This window comes from Ovis aries, chromosome 3 (genome assembly GCF_016772045.2).
Source record: "Ovis aries strain OAR_USU_Benz2616 breed Rambouillet chromosome 3, ARS-UI_Ramb_v3.0, whole genome shotgun sequence".
Taxonomy (NCBI): Eukaryota; Metazoa; Chordata; class Mammalia; order Artiodactyla; family Bovidae; genus Ovis; species Ovis aries.
In genome coordinates this window covers 171,560,845-171,579,744 of record NC_056056.1, presented here as the reverse complement: position 1 = coordinate 171,579,744, position 18,900 = coordinate 171,560,845, and the positions used below count along the sequence as shown (strand labels likewise).

The 18,900-nt window shown below is 36.7% G+C and overlaps 1 protein-coding gene across 2 annotated transcripts in view; it reads right to left on the bottom strand.

Annotated features, from left to right (window-relative positions):
* PARPBP (PARP1 binding protein) overlaps nucleotides 1-18,900 on the bottom strand; it is a 61,549-nt gene that overhangs the window by 8,147 nt on the left and 34,502 nt on the right. Inside the window, exons 7-9 of one of the 2 annotated variants that reach the window (XM_004006674.5) lie at nucleotides 14,068-14,251; nucleotides 9,777-9,955; nucleotides 7,590-7,671 (exon numbers count right to left, since the gene is read on the bottom strand). In XM_004006674.5, the coding sequence (XP_004006723.2) occupies nucleotides 7,590-7,671; nucleotides 9,777-9,955; nucleotides 14,068-14,251 (445 nt within the window). Of the gene's footprint in view, nucleotides 1-7,589; nucleotides 7,672-9,776; nucleotides 9,956-14,067; nucleotides 14,252-18,900 lie in introns of those variants that run through there. The other variant, XM_042247145.1, reaches the window with a different exon arrangement.

Here is an 18,900-nt window from a genome sequence, read left to right as displayed (position 1 = left end):
GTCCTCTGGTCCTCTTACGGTGCTCTTCATTCCCACAGGGTGAGGAGTAAGAGACTATGACCTCTCTTTTTAGATCCTGTTCCAAGTATCTAAGGGCCCCAGAATTCCTTGCACAAACTGCCAAGGTGCTGGGCCAGCACTGGCCTCTTCCTCTTGCAAGGGCTTACTGCTTATGACACGGGTATTGGGGAATGGGATGTGTATGTTTCTGGGTGGCGGGTTTCTAAGAGCAAGGAACAGAACCAGGATTAAAGGAATTGTAGGGGCAGACCAGAACCCACTCCAGTGTTCTTGCCTGGAGAATCCCAGGGACGGGGAAGCCTGCTGGGGTGCCGTCTATGGGGTCGCACAGAGTCGGACACGACTGAAGTGACTAAGCAGCAGCAACAGGGGCAGACCAGAGGTTTCCATTTATATTCTTGCACCCCAGTCCCGTAAATACTGGGGGAAGACTTGTCCATCAGGGCAGGGCAGGGAGTGTGTGTGTTTGCAGATGTATTTCCAATGCTTAGGACAGAGCCTGATACTCAGCAGGCATTTAATACATGTTTGTTGAGTGAATTAAGTAAAATTATAACAGATTCTAACAGGTGTATGTGAGCAGAAGGTATGAGGTAACAGAAACCAAGAGGAAGCAAAAGCTTGGAGGTAGGAAAAAATATGTACAGAGAGTAAAGAAACCACAGGGTTCAGAAATGAGAGAAGTAGATTGGTGAAGAACAGCTAAATTACCCTAAGGACAAAAGCTCTGAAATAGAAAAACAGGTACAGAGTAAACTCTACTCTGTTCAGTATAGTAAGAAAACCATTTGGTACAGAAACAAGAGAGAGATATACATGCACAGAAGAGCTATATCACATTCAAGTGGAGTGAACCATGCAGCTAAAGTCCTTAAGCCCCACTGTATCCACCATTCCTTTCGTTTTTAAATATTCCGCCTTTCTTAGGTTCTCATGTACACATCCTTAAAATAAGCCCTACAAAAAATAACTGTTCCTTAAAATCACAAAAGCCACACCTTCCTTAATCTTGCCCCATATTTTATTCACTCTTTTTGTATACTACTGAAAGCACAGTTTCTTTAAACTAGAAAAGAAATCTAATAGTTTCATCGGGTTGCTTGCTCAGCCTGAAATGCTCTCCTCTATTCTCTCTTCCTATTTAGATCCTATTTATTCTAGTCTCTCATGGTCAGAGCACCATTTCTTAGTCTTATAAAGGGTTTCTATTTATCGCATTTGTGTGTATCTTTAATCTACTAGAACTGAAACTATTGAATATGCTGGAGAAAATTAATTAAAATTCAGTTCAGTTCAGTTCAGTCGCTCAGTTGTGCCTGACTCTTTGTGACCCCATGAATCGCAGCACGCCAGGAGGCCTCCCTGTCCATCACCAACTCCCGGAGTTCACTCAGACTCATGTCCATCGAGTTGGTGATGCCATCCAGCCATCTCATCCTCTGTCGTCCCCTTCTCCTCCTGCCCCCAATCCCTCCCAGCATCACAGACTTTTCCAATGAGTCAACTCTTCGCATGAGGTGGGCAAAGTACTGGAGTTTCAGCTTTAGCATCAGTCCTTCCAAAGAACACCCAGGACTGATCTCCTTTAGAATGGACTGGTTGGATCTCCTTGCAGTCGAAGGGACTCTCAAGAGTCTTCTCCAATACCACAGGTCATAAGCATCAATTCTTCAGCACTCAGCTTTCTTCACAGTCCAACTCTCACATCCATACATGACCACTGGAAAAACCATAGCCTTGACTAGATGGACATTTGTTGGCAAAGTAATGTTTCTGCTTTAGAACATGCTATCTAGGTTGGTCATAACTTTCCTTTCAAGGAGTAAGCGTCTTTTAATTTCATGGCTGCAATCACCATCTGCAGTGATTTTGGAGCCCCCCAAAATAAAGTCTGACACTGCTTCCCCATCTGTTTCTCATGAAGTGATGGGACCAGATGCCATGATCTTCGTTTTCTCAATGTTGAGCTTTAAGCCAACTTTTTCACTCTCCACTTTCACTTTCATCAAGAGGCTTTTTAGTTCCTTTTCACTTTCTGCCATAAGGGTGGTGTCATCTGCATATCTGAGGTTATTTGATATTTCTCCCAGCAATCTTGATTCCAGCTTGTGTTTCTTCCAGCCCAGTGTTTCTCCTGATGTACTCTGCATATAAGTTAAATAAGCAGGGTGACAATATACAGCCTTGACGTATTCCTTTTCCGATTTGGAACCAGTCTGTTGTTCCATGTCCAGTTCTAACTGTTGCTTCCTGACTTGCATATAGGTTTCTCAAGAGGCAGGAATTTTCCAGTTTATTGTGATCCACACAGTCAAAGGCTTTAGCATACTCAATAAAGAAGAACTAGATGTTTTTCTGGAACTCTCTAGCTTTTTCCATGATCCAGCAGATGTTGGCAATTTGATCTCTGGTTCCTCTGCCTTTTCTAAAACTGGCTTGAACATCTGGAAGTTCACGGTTCATGTACTGCTGAAGCTTGGCTTGGAGAATTTTGAACATTACTTTACTAGTGTGTGAGATAAGTGTACCTGTGCGGTAGTTTGAGCATTCTCTGGCATTGCCTTTCTTTGGGATTGGAATGAAAACTGAACTTTTCCAGTCCTGTGGCCATTGCTGAGTTTTCCAAATTTGCTGGCATATTGAGTGAAGCACTTTCACAGCATCATCTTCCAGGATTTGAAATAGCTCAACTGGAATTCCATCACTTCCACTAGCTTTGTTAGTAGTGATGCTTTCTAAGGCCCACTTGATTTCACATCCCAGGATGTCTGGCTCTAGATGGGTGATCACACCATCGTGATTATCTTGGTCGTGACGATCTTTTTTATACATTTCTTCTGTGTATTCTTGCCACCTCTTCTTAATTATACAGTATTAAAAATGGAGTTCCTCAGTAGCAGTAGCACATTTCAAGTGCTCATGAGACATGTGGCTAACACCCACAATATTGGACAGCAAAGACTACAGAACATTCCCACAGAGAGTTCTGTTGGACACTACTATGTAACAAAGCTTTACAATCTATTTCCCATGGTACACACACGAAGGGCAGATGGATTTTCAAAGACTCAGGGACATTTTTTAGTTTTCTGGGTCCATAATATTGGAACCAAGACGTAGCTTTACATTATTAAAGGAAACCATGCATCTGTTCCTCCCATCTTTAACTACTACCTGATGTGAAAGGGCCAGTTAAACTTCAGAAAACATTATAATCGTATAGCTTCAAATACTATCTCAATCCTATTTTCTCCTCTCATTCTGGGGATCCAATTAGGCATATGTTACGCATATTCTGTGTTCTTATCTTCTCTTTTGTTTTTGCATTCCTTATTCTCTCCTTGCTTTAGTTTGTATATTATTCTAATGACCTATGTTCATGTCTACTTGTACTACCTAATGCTATGTCTAGTTTACTATTAAATTTACCTAATTATTAATTTTAGATAATGTTTTTACAGTTCTGGAAATTCTATTTGGTTTTGATTTAAAATGTTTGGTTCTCAGGAGTTTCAGGTGGTCTAGGAATTAGGATTTGGCGTTTTAACTGCCGTGGCCTGAGTTCAAATCCTGGTCGGGGAACTGAGATCCCACAGGCCGCATGGCATAGTCAAAAAAAAAAAAGATTCTCTGTTGGAATTTCCCAATTTTACATCCAATTTGCCCTTCTATCCCTTTAATTACTTTTAAGTGTTGAAGGACTCTGTCTTTCAAAGGTTGTTAAACATCGTGTTCTTTGGTCTCCCAACCCACTTCATTTCCAAATGTGGGAAATATCTTGAGAAGCAACAACCATGTGTTTGAGGCAGGTCCCACTCCTCAAGTGGAGCCGTGTCTTCTGAGCAACTGCAAGACTGCAGGTGATTTTAGTCTACTGGACTGAGACTCCTTAACTTCCTACTCAGTTCTAAAATTCAGCATAGGTATCCTAGGTAAAAATAAGTGTGCATCCAGTGTTTCCAAATTGTTGCCAGCCCCTCAAGACACCAAAATATTTATCAGTTCCTCTTTGCTTCACTGAAGTTCCTTTATATGGGCCAAGAGCAATCCCCGGCTCATACCCAAAAGTGGAAAAATAATCCCAGAGAAGAAAACTCTGATAATAGACTGTTCACCTCAGAACTTTACCCTCTCCAGATTTTTTGTTTATTTAAACTGCTTTGCTTACACAGCTTTCCTATGTCTTTCAAATATATTTTCCCCAACTTGTCTGCCTTTTATTTTGTTACTGCAACAGAAATGGTATTTTGCGATGATCTACTATATCCTAGTTAGAAACAGAAGCCTCCAAATCTGAGTCATTTCTTGATTCTATTCCCTCCTTGAGGGCATTTTACTTTCTCTTCAATAACATTTTGAAGGCTGCATATTTTCTGTTATCCCCCATTTTTCTGTAGCCTGAAGAATGATGGAGGTAGAAGTAATGCTCAATAGAGGAGACAGATCATCTGAAAAAATGTCTGGGTTGGTTCTGTACTTTCTTCTAAGAATTTATTATGTATCATATGTACTAGAAAAAGTCCCTCTACTTAGAGTCTGTATTTCACTCAAATGGAAGGTGATCATTTGGATAATTGCCACAATTCAGTATGCAGCACTAGAGCCTCCAAAGAGTCAATGTGTGAACTCCAGAGTTCATTTTCCACATTACTATGCAGTTGCCACTTCTATTATTTCTCTAAAAAGGAAAAACACACACACACACACACACACACACACACACACCACACACTTAGCTGGCTTCTCAGTTTTGGAAATATTTCAGTAATAATTCTCAGGACTTTGTCAACTCACTAGCACACTATATGGACACTGGAGCTAGATTAAGCTGCTAAATCATGTTGTGCCTTTTCCCTCTGAAATCAGTTTCCTTGCTTAGCTATCATTTTTGAAGTTTACAGTATCCAATTACATTATTTTCTGTTGTTTGCTTCTGGTGAATATTTTTACTAGGTTTTGCTATTCTGTAATCATTTTAAGTATTGAGGAGGGAAATTCTATGACTTGAACTCAATCCACCATTTTAATTTGGATATACTCAGTTTTCAAGTATCCTAAAGGTTAAACACGGAGTCTAATTTTCTAATGCCATGAGCATTCTATTGCCTGGCTGCTTATAAAGGTACTAGAGTTAGATCCAGCCTATTTTTCACACTACCTATGCTAGTTTTTACTGTCCCAACTATGCCAAGCTTTAAGGATCCAGTGTTTTTCTGATCTGTTGACTTAAGCTATTTAGTTAACACTCATAATTATTCTGACATACATATAATATGAAGGAAAATACTAGACTCAGAATAAGGAAAAGAGATGTATAGACAACTTTTCAGTTGCATCTGATAAGCAAAATGCTGCTAAATCAAGCTGGAAGGAACAAAACTAATTAATTTACAAGAATCTAAGAAGGTAAATATCTCTAAAATATACTGTAATAAAAAAGTATGAAGGTACTTGTATAAACCACTTGGAAACTGGCAGTAAGAATGGAGAGAAAGCATTCCCTAAAGGTTCCTACCAGAACCATGAAGGTTCAGGAAGAACCTTCTAATTTCCTTCACGGGGGATTTTATTTGACCATCATAGACAATTTTTCAAATAAGGTACAGTAGGAAATAAAACTTGAGCACTTAAAATGAGCTAATGAACACTTTCCAAAGTGGTTTCATAGGATTTTGTGATCAAGAGTGCCCACTTCTATTTATGAGGAAATGAAAATCCAAGAAAAGTTAATTTGCCCCAAATAGTAATGACATGGATATTTCACAATCAAGTATGATTTACATCAAAATTCTAAGTTCTTTAATATTATCTACTGTTGTCTTTCCAAGACAGTATTTCAAGCATAGATCATATATTCTTTCCATGACTAAAAGAAAAGAACTAAATACCAAAAGAGAAAAAGTAACAGGATAATAAAGTAATAAAAGTTGTTAAACTACTTTTCCATAGTTACTCAGTAGTAAATATTAGCAGCATTTTTTTGTTATTCCAGCAAGTATTCAACCTGGCCATGGTTCAGCTATATACCTGGCTAAACCAATTATTTTCACACTTTGCTTTCATAAAGAGTACTGTACTATAAAATATAACCATAAACATCAATTCCTTCCTTTCTCTATTGCCATTTAGTTTCAGAGCTACGTAGACTAAGCCAGCTCCACTATTAAGTAACAAAAGCAATGTAATTACAGTCTCACTAGTACTTATCCATAGCTTCCCACAATGGCATAAAATATGTCCTGGTAGTTATGATATCTTGGATAAGGTGCTTTCTCAAGGATTTTGATTTCCTCATCTATAAATAAGACTGGATCAGATAAGCTGTTTTCTACTTCCCAAACTTTACAAACTGGTTAATAAATTTTATAGCAATTAGTTGACTCATCAATTTCTAAAAAGACCTTCTCTTTCTTCAGATAGATCGTCTTATTTTGATTTACTTAGTTTAACAAAATACCCCAATGATCTTTAAATGAAAATATTAAAGTTTGTCATTATCCATAGAAGGGAAAAATGAAAGAATTTGTTACATTTCTGTTTCTAATCAAGTCCAAAGGAGAGATTGTTTTTCAAAAATCTTATGCCTTGGCTATAAGTACTTGGGTTAACAAAGAATTGGAAAAGTTTTTCCAAAGAAAAATTATGCAAAACTCAATGATGTATTCCATAGATGTTAATTACTAATAGCTACTAATAATCAATAGAAAGATCAGGCTTATTAATCTAAATAAACTAAATGGATTTACAGTATGTAGATGAAACAGATAACTATAAGTTTTACTAACTAGGACTAACTTGCCAAATATGAATATAAAGAACAAATTAGAGTTCTCAAGTTTTATTAAGAGATGAATAATTATTTGATAATTTAAGGATAATTGTAAATTTTACGTGAAAATTTTGTTAAATGAATGAATTCCCAACCATAGAACAGTGTCTGGCATATAGCAGATACTCAATAAATATATATATTAAATGAATAAGTGAGTTAAAAATAAGCTTCTTTTTGAGAAAAAGATTAAGAAAAATTTAAATGCCTAAAAACATGTTATTAACTACATATAGGTGCAACGTTTCATATGTGAACAGGGATGCTAAATGAAAATATAAAGAATAGCTTTAGTGAATGAACAATGTGAAATGTTCTCCTTGTCTCAATCTACAATCAATTACATTCTGCCATTATGTCTTCAGACAGGAACAAAACTGAAACTACACAGACTCTCAAGACTCAGTGTAAGATACCAGAAATGTAAATGAGAAAACCATGTTCTCTTTAATTTCCCCTTCATTCACTGAACAGATATTTATTGACCACTTACCATATCAGGTACTTATTCCTTTCCTTCTTTTAGGTCCAGGGTATTGAATACATCAGAGACAGATTAGCCAAGATTGTATTAAAAGGAAAGTTTCTATATATCAACTGTCATAATGTATTTTCCATTTAATCCCTATAGTTCCATGTATAATGTATATTTATAATACCCAGCTCAGCTTTATATATTTATTTCTTCTAAAAGCAAAACAAATTTTTATCATTTTCATGATAGTACATTGAATTGTACCTTGATTTTTTTCTCTTCCATTGACTTATGGATGCGTTCTCTTAAGGGTTTCATCGATGAATTATCCACTTGTGTGGGAGATCTACATCCAAAAAAAGTAAAAATTTACAAACCAAAGTAGCTTTTAAATTTGTTTTCACCTCTCCTCGACCTTACAGTTGGAGAATAAAAGTTTATTCTGAACCTAGTGGTTTACAGTACTATATAAAAGTGTTCATATTCCTATTCTCAGAGTTCTAAATACTAATAATTTGCTTAATTAATTAGTTCAGTAACTAAACACTTGAGCTTCTACTATATGTAAGGCACTGTATAAGATGTTGTGAAGAACAGAAAGTTCACTCATTCACTGACTCTGAATTCAGGAATCTTGATCTAAGTGAAATAAGATAAACACATAACTAAAATTCAAAGTAAAAGAGGACAGATGCCATAGCAGGGAAATTCAAAAGAGAAAAACATAGTTTAGAAATAGGAGGGTCAGGGAAGACACAATAGAGAAGTAGACACTGGCACTTTGGAGCCAGTCAAACCTGGACTCCTCAATAAATCCATTTTTAGCTTAATAGAGCCAGAGTCATAACCTCTTAGAGTCAAAAGACCATTATATAAGAATAAAGGATAGTCTATTATAAGAAAGACTAGTTTATAACACTACATTGACTTACATTCATATACACTGTCCTTAATTTTAACATTTCAATGCAGACCATTATTTCCTAGTGGCTCAAATGGCAAAGAATCTGCCTGCAATGCAGGAGACCTGGGTTTGTTCCCTGGGTCGGGAAGATCCTCTGGAGAAGGGAATGGCAACCCACTTAAGTATTCTGGCCTGGAGAACTCCATGGACAGAGGAGCCTGGTGGGCTACAGTCCATGGGGTCGTAAAGAGTCGGACGCACTTGAGCAACTAACACACACACACACACCATGGACTGGTACTTGTCTGCACAATGACAACCGAAAATGCTAAGGTAACTATAAACATGTGTTTGGGCACATGACTGAGTAAAGAAAAGTATCTCTTTAAAATGGATATGGGGATTAATTTTGTTTAGAAAATCCTATAAACACAAAATAACTTTTTCTTAGAAAATTACATAATTCAATCTAAGAGAAAACTTAAACCATTAATATTTCTACCTAAAAGCAAGCTTTATTAAACAGAAGTAAATTAACAGGAGGGGGAAAAAAAACAAGGTTCATCTTCTTTATACTGTTCTCTGGGATTCCAACCCAGGGTATGAGTAAATCACTGATAAAATAAACCTTTATTGTAAAGGAATTAGAAGACAACACTGAATGATAGAGAATCATGAAGTTAGTCTTTCAAGAGAAAAGACAGTGAAGCACAGGAGAAAGAGCATAAAGCAATCATGGATGGATCTGAACAATTTTAGATCAAAGTCAGATTTCTAAAAGGTAGTTCAAGCAGAAAATAGAAAAGATCAAACAGGTTAATTTTTAAAAATCCTTCACAATGTACTAAATACAATTTTAAATGGTTGTTCTAAAATTTTAAATGTTTCTCTAAATAAATATTCATTAATTAAAATATCACCAACTTACTCAATGTTTTGACTAAATTGTTAAAACTGGAGAGTATCATAATGTCTTGTACAGAATACCAAAGGTAATTTAGTATTTTCTTTCTAATGTGAGGAAGAACAAGTAACTGTCAATTCCAGGGCAAGTCTGGAGTATAGCAACTCTCCTATTCCCAGGCAAAAGAGCACAACCCAGAGACCTCAGGTTCTGGAGAAGTACAACTCTGCCACTTGCTAACTTGGACAAATTGCTTACCATCTTTCTCAAATCTAATTCTTTACTTATAAAGTGGGGATACTACTAAAAGAGACTCTTGTGAAGGCTGAAACAAGTGAAGCATTCAGCAATGTTTTTGACACAAATATCTTAGCAAACAAATATTTCCAAAACAAAAAACAAGAACGAAGAAACAAAAATTATTGGCCATAATCTCACAAAATACCATTTTATATATGACTTCCTCACATTCAAATGTTCCATCTCCCTTTAACTAACTTTTGTTTTTTCTCTTCACACTTTTCCTGTAGTTCCCAAGTTTCCTACCATAATATATACTTCTTTTATAACCAATGAGGTGCTTTTTCAAAAATTTTCTTTATAGACCTAACATTCACATACATATAACTTCCACATTACTTACCGAAAAAGTGTAAGAACAGAAGTTCCATTAGGATGAATTGTGTTTTCATCATCATACAAAAGCTCTGCTTTGTTTTTGGTAGGAGCACTGGCTGCTTCTTCATCCAAAAGAACTAGCAAAGCTTTCACAGTATCTCTGCCACAGTATGCAGTGCCATGGTTTATGGTATGATATTTTGGCTAGAACAAGAAATAATTTCAAGTAAATGTAATAATCACTCCAGCTGGGTCAATCAACCATTCTTTTCCATTTCATGTGCTATTGTTATCCCTCCTCTTCTATTAAGCTATAAAAAATCAGCCACGAGAAGTGGCTTTAAGGCTTGTGAATATTTCTCCCTCGAGCCATATTAAAATCTACCTTACGAGCTCCCAGAAGCACCAAAAAATATAGAAAATAATATTATCAAATGAAGACATTAGATTTTGGACAAAATAACACTAAGCTTTACGTCAAAAAGTTTAACTACAATTTATGTGACCGAGCAAGGTAATGTCCAAAATCTTTCAAGCTATGCTTTAAAATATGTGAACCGAGAACTTTCAGATGCACAAGCTGGATTTAGAAAAGGCAGAGTAACCAGAGATCAAATTGCCAACATCTGCTGGATCATAGAAAAAGCAAAAGAATCCCAGAAAAACATCTAATTCTTCTTCACTGACTACGCTAAAGCCTTTGACTGTGTGGATCACAACAAACAGTGGAAAATTCTTAAAGAGATGGGAATACCAGGCCACTTTACCTGCCTCCTGAGAAACTTTATGCAGGTCAAGAACAGGACAGTTAGAACAGGACACGGAACAACGGACTGGTTGAAAAATTGGGAAAGGATTATGTCAAGACTATATATATTGTCAACCTGCTTATTTAACATATGCAGAGTACACCACTCGAAATGCTGCACTGGATGAATCAAAATCTGGACTCAAGATTGTCAGAAGTATTAATAACCTCAGATATGCAGATGACACCACCCTAATGACAGAAAGCGAAAAGGAACTAAAGAGCCTTTTGATAAAGGTGAAGGAGGAGAGTGAAAAAGTTGGCTTAAAACTCAACATTCAAAAAACTAAGATCACAGCATCTGGTTCCATCACTTCATAGCAAACAGATAGGGAAAAAATGGAAATAGTGACAGATTTTATTTTCTTGGGCTTCAAAGAAAGTCACAGACGTTGACTGCAGCCACGAAATTAAAAGAAGCTTACTCTTTGGAAGAAAAGCTATGATGAACCTAGGCAGCATATTAAAAAACAGAGACATCACTTTGCTGACAAAGGTCCATATAGTCAAAGCTATGGTTTTTCCAGTAGTCTTGTATGGATGTGAGAGCTAGACCAGAAAGAAGGCTGAGCACTGAAGAACTGACTTTTTCGAATTGTGGTCCTGAAGAAGACTCTTGAGAGGCCCTTGGACAGCATGGAGATCAAAGCAGTCAATCCTAAAGGAAATCAACCCTGGGTATTCACTGGAAGGACTGATGTAGAAGCTGAAGCTCCAATACTTTGACCACCTGATGTGAACAGTCAACTCACTTGAAAAGACCCTGATGCTGGGAAAGATTGAGGCAGGAGGAGAAGGGAGCTGCAGAGGATGAGATGGTTGGATGGCATCACCGACTCAATGGACATAAGTTTGAGCAAACTGTGGGAGACAGTAAAAGACAGGGAAGCCTGGGGGAGCTACAGTCCATGGGGTCGCAAAGAGTCAGACACGACTGATCGACAGAACAACAACAAATGAGACCTCAGCCGCATGACTTAATCTCTGTTTATTTTTTCTCTCTTATACCAGAAGTGGGATTCTGGTGATCTGAATACCAACCCCACAGATGGCTGTAAAGATCTACTCAAATGCAAAAATAAAAAGACTAGTTGATCTTCATTCTTTCAGTAATCACCCGTAAGTACATCCTAAGTCCCAAGAACTGTGTTTGAAAGGCAATAACCAATACCTCAAGGGACCCGTAGTCTCTTTGACAAAACAAGCAAGTAACCAATAAAGGCATTACAGAGTGCTAAAAGCTATTTTGAAGACCATGTATACCTTATGCAGTGGGAGCACACCAAAGGAAGCACACCAATTTACCCTGGTATCAGGGATGGTTTCACAGAGGAGACACACAGGGGTAAGAAAGAATTCGGTATTTTCAGGGACCAGGTAGCAAAGGGCAACATAGAGGGAGTCATGTGAGATGAGGCTGGGAAAGCTTTGTATATTACACAAAGAAGTTACAAGTCAGTCTATTACAAAGTTAAAACCTCTTACTTTATTAAAAAAAAGGAAATAAAATGATACCTTTTACATTTTAGAAAAAAGCAATAATGGAAATGTATAAAATATATTCCAGGGTAAGACTGTTATTAAACATGGAGCATATGTGTGTGCTCAGTCCCTGAGTTTGTGTCTGACTCTTTGTGACCCCGGGGACTGTAGCCTGCCAAGCTCCTCTGTCCATGGGATTTTCCAGGCAAGAATACTGGAGTGGGTTGCCATTTCCTTCTCCAGGAGATCTTCCTGACCCAGCGATCAAACCCACATCTCCTGCTTGGCAGGCAGTTTCTTTACCACTGAGCGACCTGGGACACAGGACCACAAATTAGGAGACTGTAATAGTCCAGCTCAGAAATGAAGAAGGTAGTAGCAGTGAACTAAAACGGTAGCAGTGGAAATAAAGAAATAGTAGATTAAAAGGGGAGAGCTGGAAAAACTTAGTAACAAGACAGAAGAATAGGGAAAATATATGATAATACTATACATAGATACACATTAAGAACTTTGATGGCATTTCTGGCTGGGTTCATACCAATTAACTAGTTGTGTGTGCTGTAAACCTCTGGAAAAGTTGCTCAGCCTCATTGTGCTTCAGTTAAATCACAGGTAAAATAGGGATAATGATAGTGCCTAACTAGAGGGTTGCTGGACATTGTGCTTAAATAGCAAGAGTTGCCCTTTTGGGGTCATCTGTTATTGATGTACCATTTTCTTCAAGTTTCATCAACATGGTCTTGGCCTCCTTTCTCTACTTGGCTGACTCAGGCTACCAAGAATTGGTAGCCTGACTCTAGCTACACCAGAATTTTAACAAACTGCCTATCAAAAACTGGTGCTTAAAACACATTTATCATTGGTACCGAATAAGTCCATACTGTTTAATACTAATTTCATTGAGAATTATAGGATTATATTTTTCAAAGATTTTCGGTTTGGATGAAAACATGAAATGAAGAACCAAGTTGTCTACAACTTCATTTCTTGTGATAGGAAATGGCAGAGATCGATGCTCTTATATATCTGCACTGTGATAGTTCCTGACATAATAAAACCTGGTGGTCATTTGAGCCAAGTTAGCCAAAGGAAGTGTTAACACACACAAAATACATGTGAAAACAACCCAGAATCTCTCCTGCCTTCAAATTAAGCTAAAAGCATGCACTGGTACAGAAAACAGCTAAAAATAGTGCACAAAGACTGGAAATAAACAAATGAATTACAAAAATTAAGTGAAAGTCTTCTTTCATCCACAGGCTATCACAATTACACCTAAGGAAAAGAGGATTTTGTTACCTGAAGAGTTAAATTGCAACAAATGAATTATTGTAACACATACTCCAAAATTCTGTTTTAGAATTAAAAGAGTGGTAGTCAATTTCCCCTATAAAACTATACTTACAAAACCTTATAATGTTTGACTATCTATGTGAAAAAAAAAAAAAAAAGAAAGAAAGAGGTAAATTTTCTGGAACATATAATTAAAAGATTACTAAGTATAGGAAAAATTCCTAATATTAGCAGTAAATTGGCAACGGAGGTAGAAAATAAGAGATCATGGAAATAGAAAAATTCTATAGAAGAAAAATAAACTGCTGAATAAAAACCATTTCTGTGGTTTTTCTATGGAGTGCCTAGCCCTGGGATCATAACCAGAGAAACCACTCTTCTTTCACATCTGAGTACATGAGGAAATAATTGTTCTGTAAAAATAATTATTGAAAAATATGACAAAACACCTTAATATCCCTCAAGAACTATAAATTTCTAGTGCTACAAGGGATGCTGAAGATTATCCAGTGCCTTCCTTTGATAAACAGAGATAATTTGTCCCATAGATGTTATGATTTCCCCAAGTTGAACATAATCCTGTATAATCCTATTGAGAAACTCACATTTTCAACATCATCTTATAACAGAGGAAACAATCTTCTGATTTAAGTAGCAATAGTAAATCATTTCTACAGCCACTAGAAAAGATAATGTTTTGTATAGAAGGATAAAATAAAAACCTCATTACCCGTGCAGGACTGATGTCAGTGGTACTAAAAGCTACATCTCCTTGTTGAGAATTGATAATATTTTTAATCCTCAAATCCAAATCTTGAGCAACTTCCTCTACTGCTTTATAAAAAGGATCCCTGCTGTTCTGGCCTTTAGTCAGCTGCATCTTTATCACTGAGAGTATCCGACCCCCCGCAATGCTGAAAATAGAAATAAGATCACTTTTATAATAACATTTTGAGATGACAATATGTTTATAAGCTTGAAAATATAATGCTCAGAGCTAATCAACACTTTTCAGAGAATATGGCTTTGATCTTATGAATCAAACAGTAACACATTTAAGAAAAGCATAAGAACCATTAGAAACAAAATTTTAAAGTTTTTCTAAAAGCAAGTTATTTCAATAAGGTAAGTTACTTCTTCCTTGATTTGAAAGCTGAAGGAAATAATTTAGTTATATATGATATCTGATCAACTCCAGAGCCTACCCTACAGAATCACAATTTTCAAAAAAGGGTACTAAAGAGCTGCATTTATTTTGCAGTTACCACAGGTGTTTCTTATGACTAGACAAGCTTGGGAAAATTTTCATGAAAAAATTAGCTCCTTGAGAAAGGAACCATATTTTACTAATCTTCACACTAACTTGGCAAACAGAAGAAATAATTGATATTTCTATTGAATAAATGACCACTATCACATGCAACAGGCTTCTCTGGTGGCTCAGACAGTAAAGAATCCACCTGCAAGGCAGGAGACCTGGGTTGGATCCCTGGGTTGGGAAGATCACCTGGACGAGGGCATGACAACCCACTCCAATATTCTTGCCTGGAGAATCCCATGGACAGAGGAGCCTGGTGGCCCACAGGCCATGGGGTCGCAAAGAGTTGGACATGACTGGGCAACTAAGCAGAATAGCATCACGTGCAACGGGGCTTCTTTAGTGGCTCAGTGATAAAGAATCACCTGCGATGCAGAAGCTGTGACAAGAGCTATGGGAAGACCCCTTGGAGAAAGAAATGGCAACCCGCTCCAATATTCTTGCCTGGAAAACCGCATGGGCAGAGAAGCCTGGCAGGCAGCAGTCCACGGAGTCATAAAGAGTCAGACATGACTGAGAGACTAAACAACAACAATCACAAGCAACAGTCTGAAGTTTTTACTTGTAAGACAAAAGACATATGTTTTACTATTTTTATATTATTATTTGTGGTAGAAAAGCACTTAGTTTCAACTTACACTATGGCAGACTAGTTACTCTAGGGGAACATTCCACTAGGCTTGGTAGGAATCAGGGAAAATGTCCAAGTACAACCCAATTTCATCCCTAAAAAGTGACAAACAAAAGTTGGAGTGGAAAGCTGGAAGCTGTGAGTGGTAAGCAGGATGAATGAAGGTTTTGGTGAGGACAAAAAGCTCTAGTAGCAATGTGATCAGGACCCAAACCCTACGTGTGAAAAATTTCCAGAGTCTGAACCTTCCAAGTGGGTAGGAACTAGTATCAGTTTTATTTATATTTATTCTACAATATTTTGTATTTTTGAAGCTTTAAAAAAAATTGTATTTTCTATTTGGTTATCGCATAGATATACAATTTTTTATATTGATATGTGTCTAGCAACACTGTTAAACTCTACCATTAATTTTAGTAATTTGCATTTCGATTCCTGGAGTTCTCTACACATACAATCATATTCATATTATCACTAAATAGACATTTATTTCTTCTCAATTGTTGTATCTCCTGTTTCTTTTTCTTACCTTGGTACACTGAACTGGACATCCAATGCTATGCTGAAAAGAAATGTTCTAAATCTTAAATAATATGCTAAAACATTTTATCATTAGGTAGGTTTTCAAAAAAACCCTTTATCAAGTTAAAGTCCTTATTCTTAGTTCATTTTACACTGAAAGGGTAGTAGCCCTATAAGCTGGGTATATCCCAATAGACATCCCACCTTGAGTAATCCCTGGGCTTGTCCCCCTGCCCCTTTAGACTTTAGTGGCTATAAAAAACAGACCGTCCAAATCACCAAATTCAGTAAGTACTTTCAAAATAAAAGCTGGCTTCCCTTCTTGACTTTCCTCTCTGGCTTTCTTCCTTCCCATTATTTTTGGCCTGTATTTTCATTACATTCACCTCCTAATCAATACATCTAAGAATTAGTTTATAAATATGTTATCCAACAATATTATTTTCAATGGAATGGTCAATCAGGTGACCTAGTCTGCTACATATCTGTAATCAGAAGTCTGAACAAACTCTAAGAATTCTTTTATGTAAACAAACATTCATTTTACAACTGGTTTTTCTTCTTAATTTTCAATTAAAACCATAGAAAATAATTAGATGAAATGTAGTCAAAATGAAAATATAGTTAAACACTGTGTGCTTTTTCTGGGAATTAATCTCTAATGGAAGAGTTCTGGAAAAGATTCAAAAGCATAATCAAATATGAAAGAGCATCACAGTGTCAGTTATAAGAACAAAAGAAAAAGCTTTCAATAATATTAAAGGTAAAAGTCACCTTTGCCTTCTTTTCTCATTCCTTCTATAAGACCAAATATTCTAAATTTTAAAGATGATATAATCCCCTGGATGAACTGTACTTAGGAAAAATTTGTAAGATTTGTATTTCACATGCTTGTCAAGCTCAGCATTTTGACCCTTAACAAAATCCGCAAACACTGGTGCTATGACTTCTATTGCTATACATTCATGACAAGAGCCAATATTAGCTCTTCAAATATCTGCTCAGCAACACAATAACATAATTCAAATTCTTACTTCTAGAGTCTAAGAAACTCCTGAAGTTTTAACCCAAATGATGCCAGGACATTTGTGCTAAGCACTAGAGATACAAAATGAATATTTCTTTTTAAAAGGTCACAGTTGATCATTTGATACAATGAGATATGGAAGGTATAGCAGTAATTTAAGTGGGGAGGTAAGAAAGAAGGGGGTCTTCAGGAAAGCACTCAGAAGAAATTACTACTCTGGAAGAATGTGGATGAGGAAGACATAAACTAAAGTTCCTAACTAATAAATGCATCCCATTAAAGCCCTGAGGCAGAAATAGAAAAATGAAGCAAGTGAGGAAAAACACAACTAAATCCTTAGACTGAAGACTAATCAAAACATAGTGACTGAAAGAGGATAATAAGCAATAATACAAATAATTGGCAACATTTTACTATAATTATTGACTATCTTTACTATATAGAATGGAGAAGGAAATGGCAACCCACTCCAGTATTCTTGCCTGGAAAATCCCATGGACGGAGGAACCTGGTAGGCTACAGTCCATGGGGTCGCAAAGAGCTGGACATGACTGAGTGACTTCACTTTCTTTCACTTACTATATAGAATGACTTGCCTTTTCCCTAACATCTTTAAGAATTTGGTAACTATTTGCCATAGTAAATTATATCTTTAAAAATTAAATGTGATTAAAGGTGCTATATGAAATATATCAAAAATGCTTCTGAACTATTTTGAAATGAGAAATGTAACATTAGGATTCTGGACTGGCTAATTTCAATCAGACTTAACATTCTATAAATGCACAATATTTAGTCCAATAAATATAATGCAGGTGTGCACTGAAAAGTTGTGTAATAAAATGGAAACACAGAATTTTAAACATTTGAACAACAGGGAACTAACTAATCTATGTAACCTGAAACCCCTAATTTAAGATGTTTTTCAGGTGAAAGTATAGAGTGCATTTTATGGTGGCACCTACTGGCAAAGTATAGAAATGCAGCCATACTATAGCTTAGAAGGTCTGATCAACAGCTAGCAGCGGGGAGGCAAGCGTGATCTTGATTCCTTCCCTGTCTGTCTATCGTCCACCTTTCCTTGAACTCAAAGATTACTGTGATTCCCCACCACCACCATCCTATTATAAGACAAGCTACAAGGGTTAAACATATTTTTCTCTCTGAGTTTTAAGGTTGAGAGACAGAGGCCAGGGTAAGATACAAGCAGCGGGTGGAGAGTGTAGAATGTGTCCATCACACTGACACTTCTGAAGTTTCATCCTGTACCTAATATTGAATCATTGAAGGGTTTTAATTAAGGGGGTAACATCTGTTGTTTTAAAAACCCTGGCAGCAGTGAGGATGACAGGATGGAGCAACTCAAGACTGGAGGCAGAATGAACAACTCAGAGATAAGTAAACCAAAAAATCCAGGCAAAAAAGGATGAAAGACTGAAAACAGACTTTCGATGAAAAAGGGGAATATGATAGTAGCAATAGGAATAGAGATTTAAAAAAAGAGAGAGAGTATCAAAAATGCTAAGTAAGAAGAACTATTGGATCTTCGCAACTGAAGGGATAGTAAAAGGGGAAAAAAGTAGTTTAAGATGTGTTCCAAATTCTGTTTGGATGGCTAGAGGGAAAGAGGCTTCATCAAGCTAGGTACTTTAGGAGGATAAGCAGGCTCGCCAGGAAAGACAAAGATTTAGTTTGGGAGACGCTAAGTCTGAGGTCCCTTTGAGGTAACAATATACGGGAAGTTAAGGAATGTATTTTTGAAGCTAGGAAAAGAGTTTGAATTTCGTATTTTTGAAGCTAGGAAAAGAGTTTGAATTTCACTGAAATATGGGTTAGAATTTGCACATATAAGTCAGGGAGGCAGATGGAAAATAAGAGGATGACACCTCAGAAGTTAATGGGGAAAGAGTTCTATGAAAGAAAACGATCAAATTTGAGGACTCAAAAGAGACCAGAAACTATGACAGCTAGAAGATCATAAAAGATTTTTGGTAGAATAGCTTCAGAGGAACGGAAAAGTGAATGAGTGTGAGTCAGTTAAACACAGATAAATAAATATTGAATG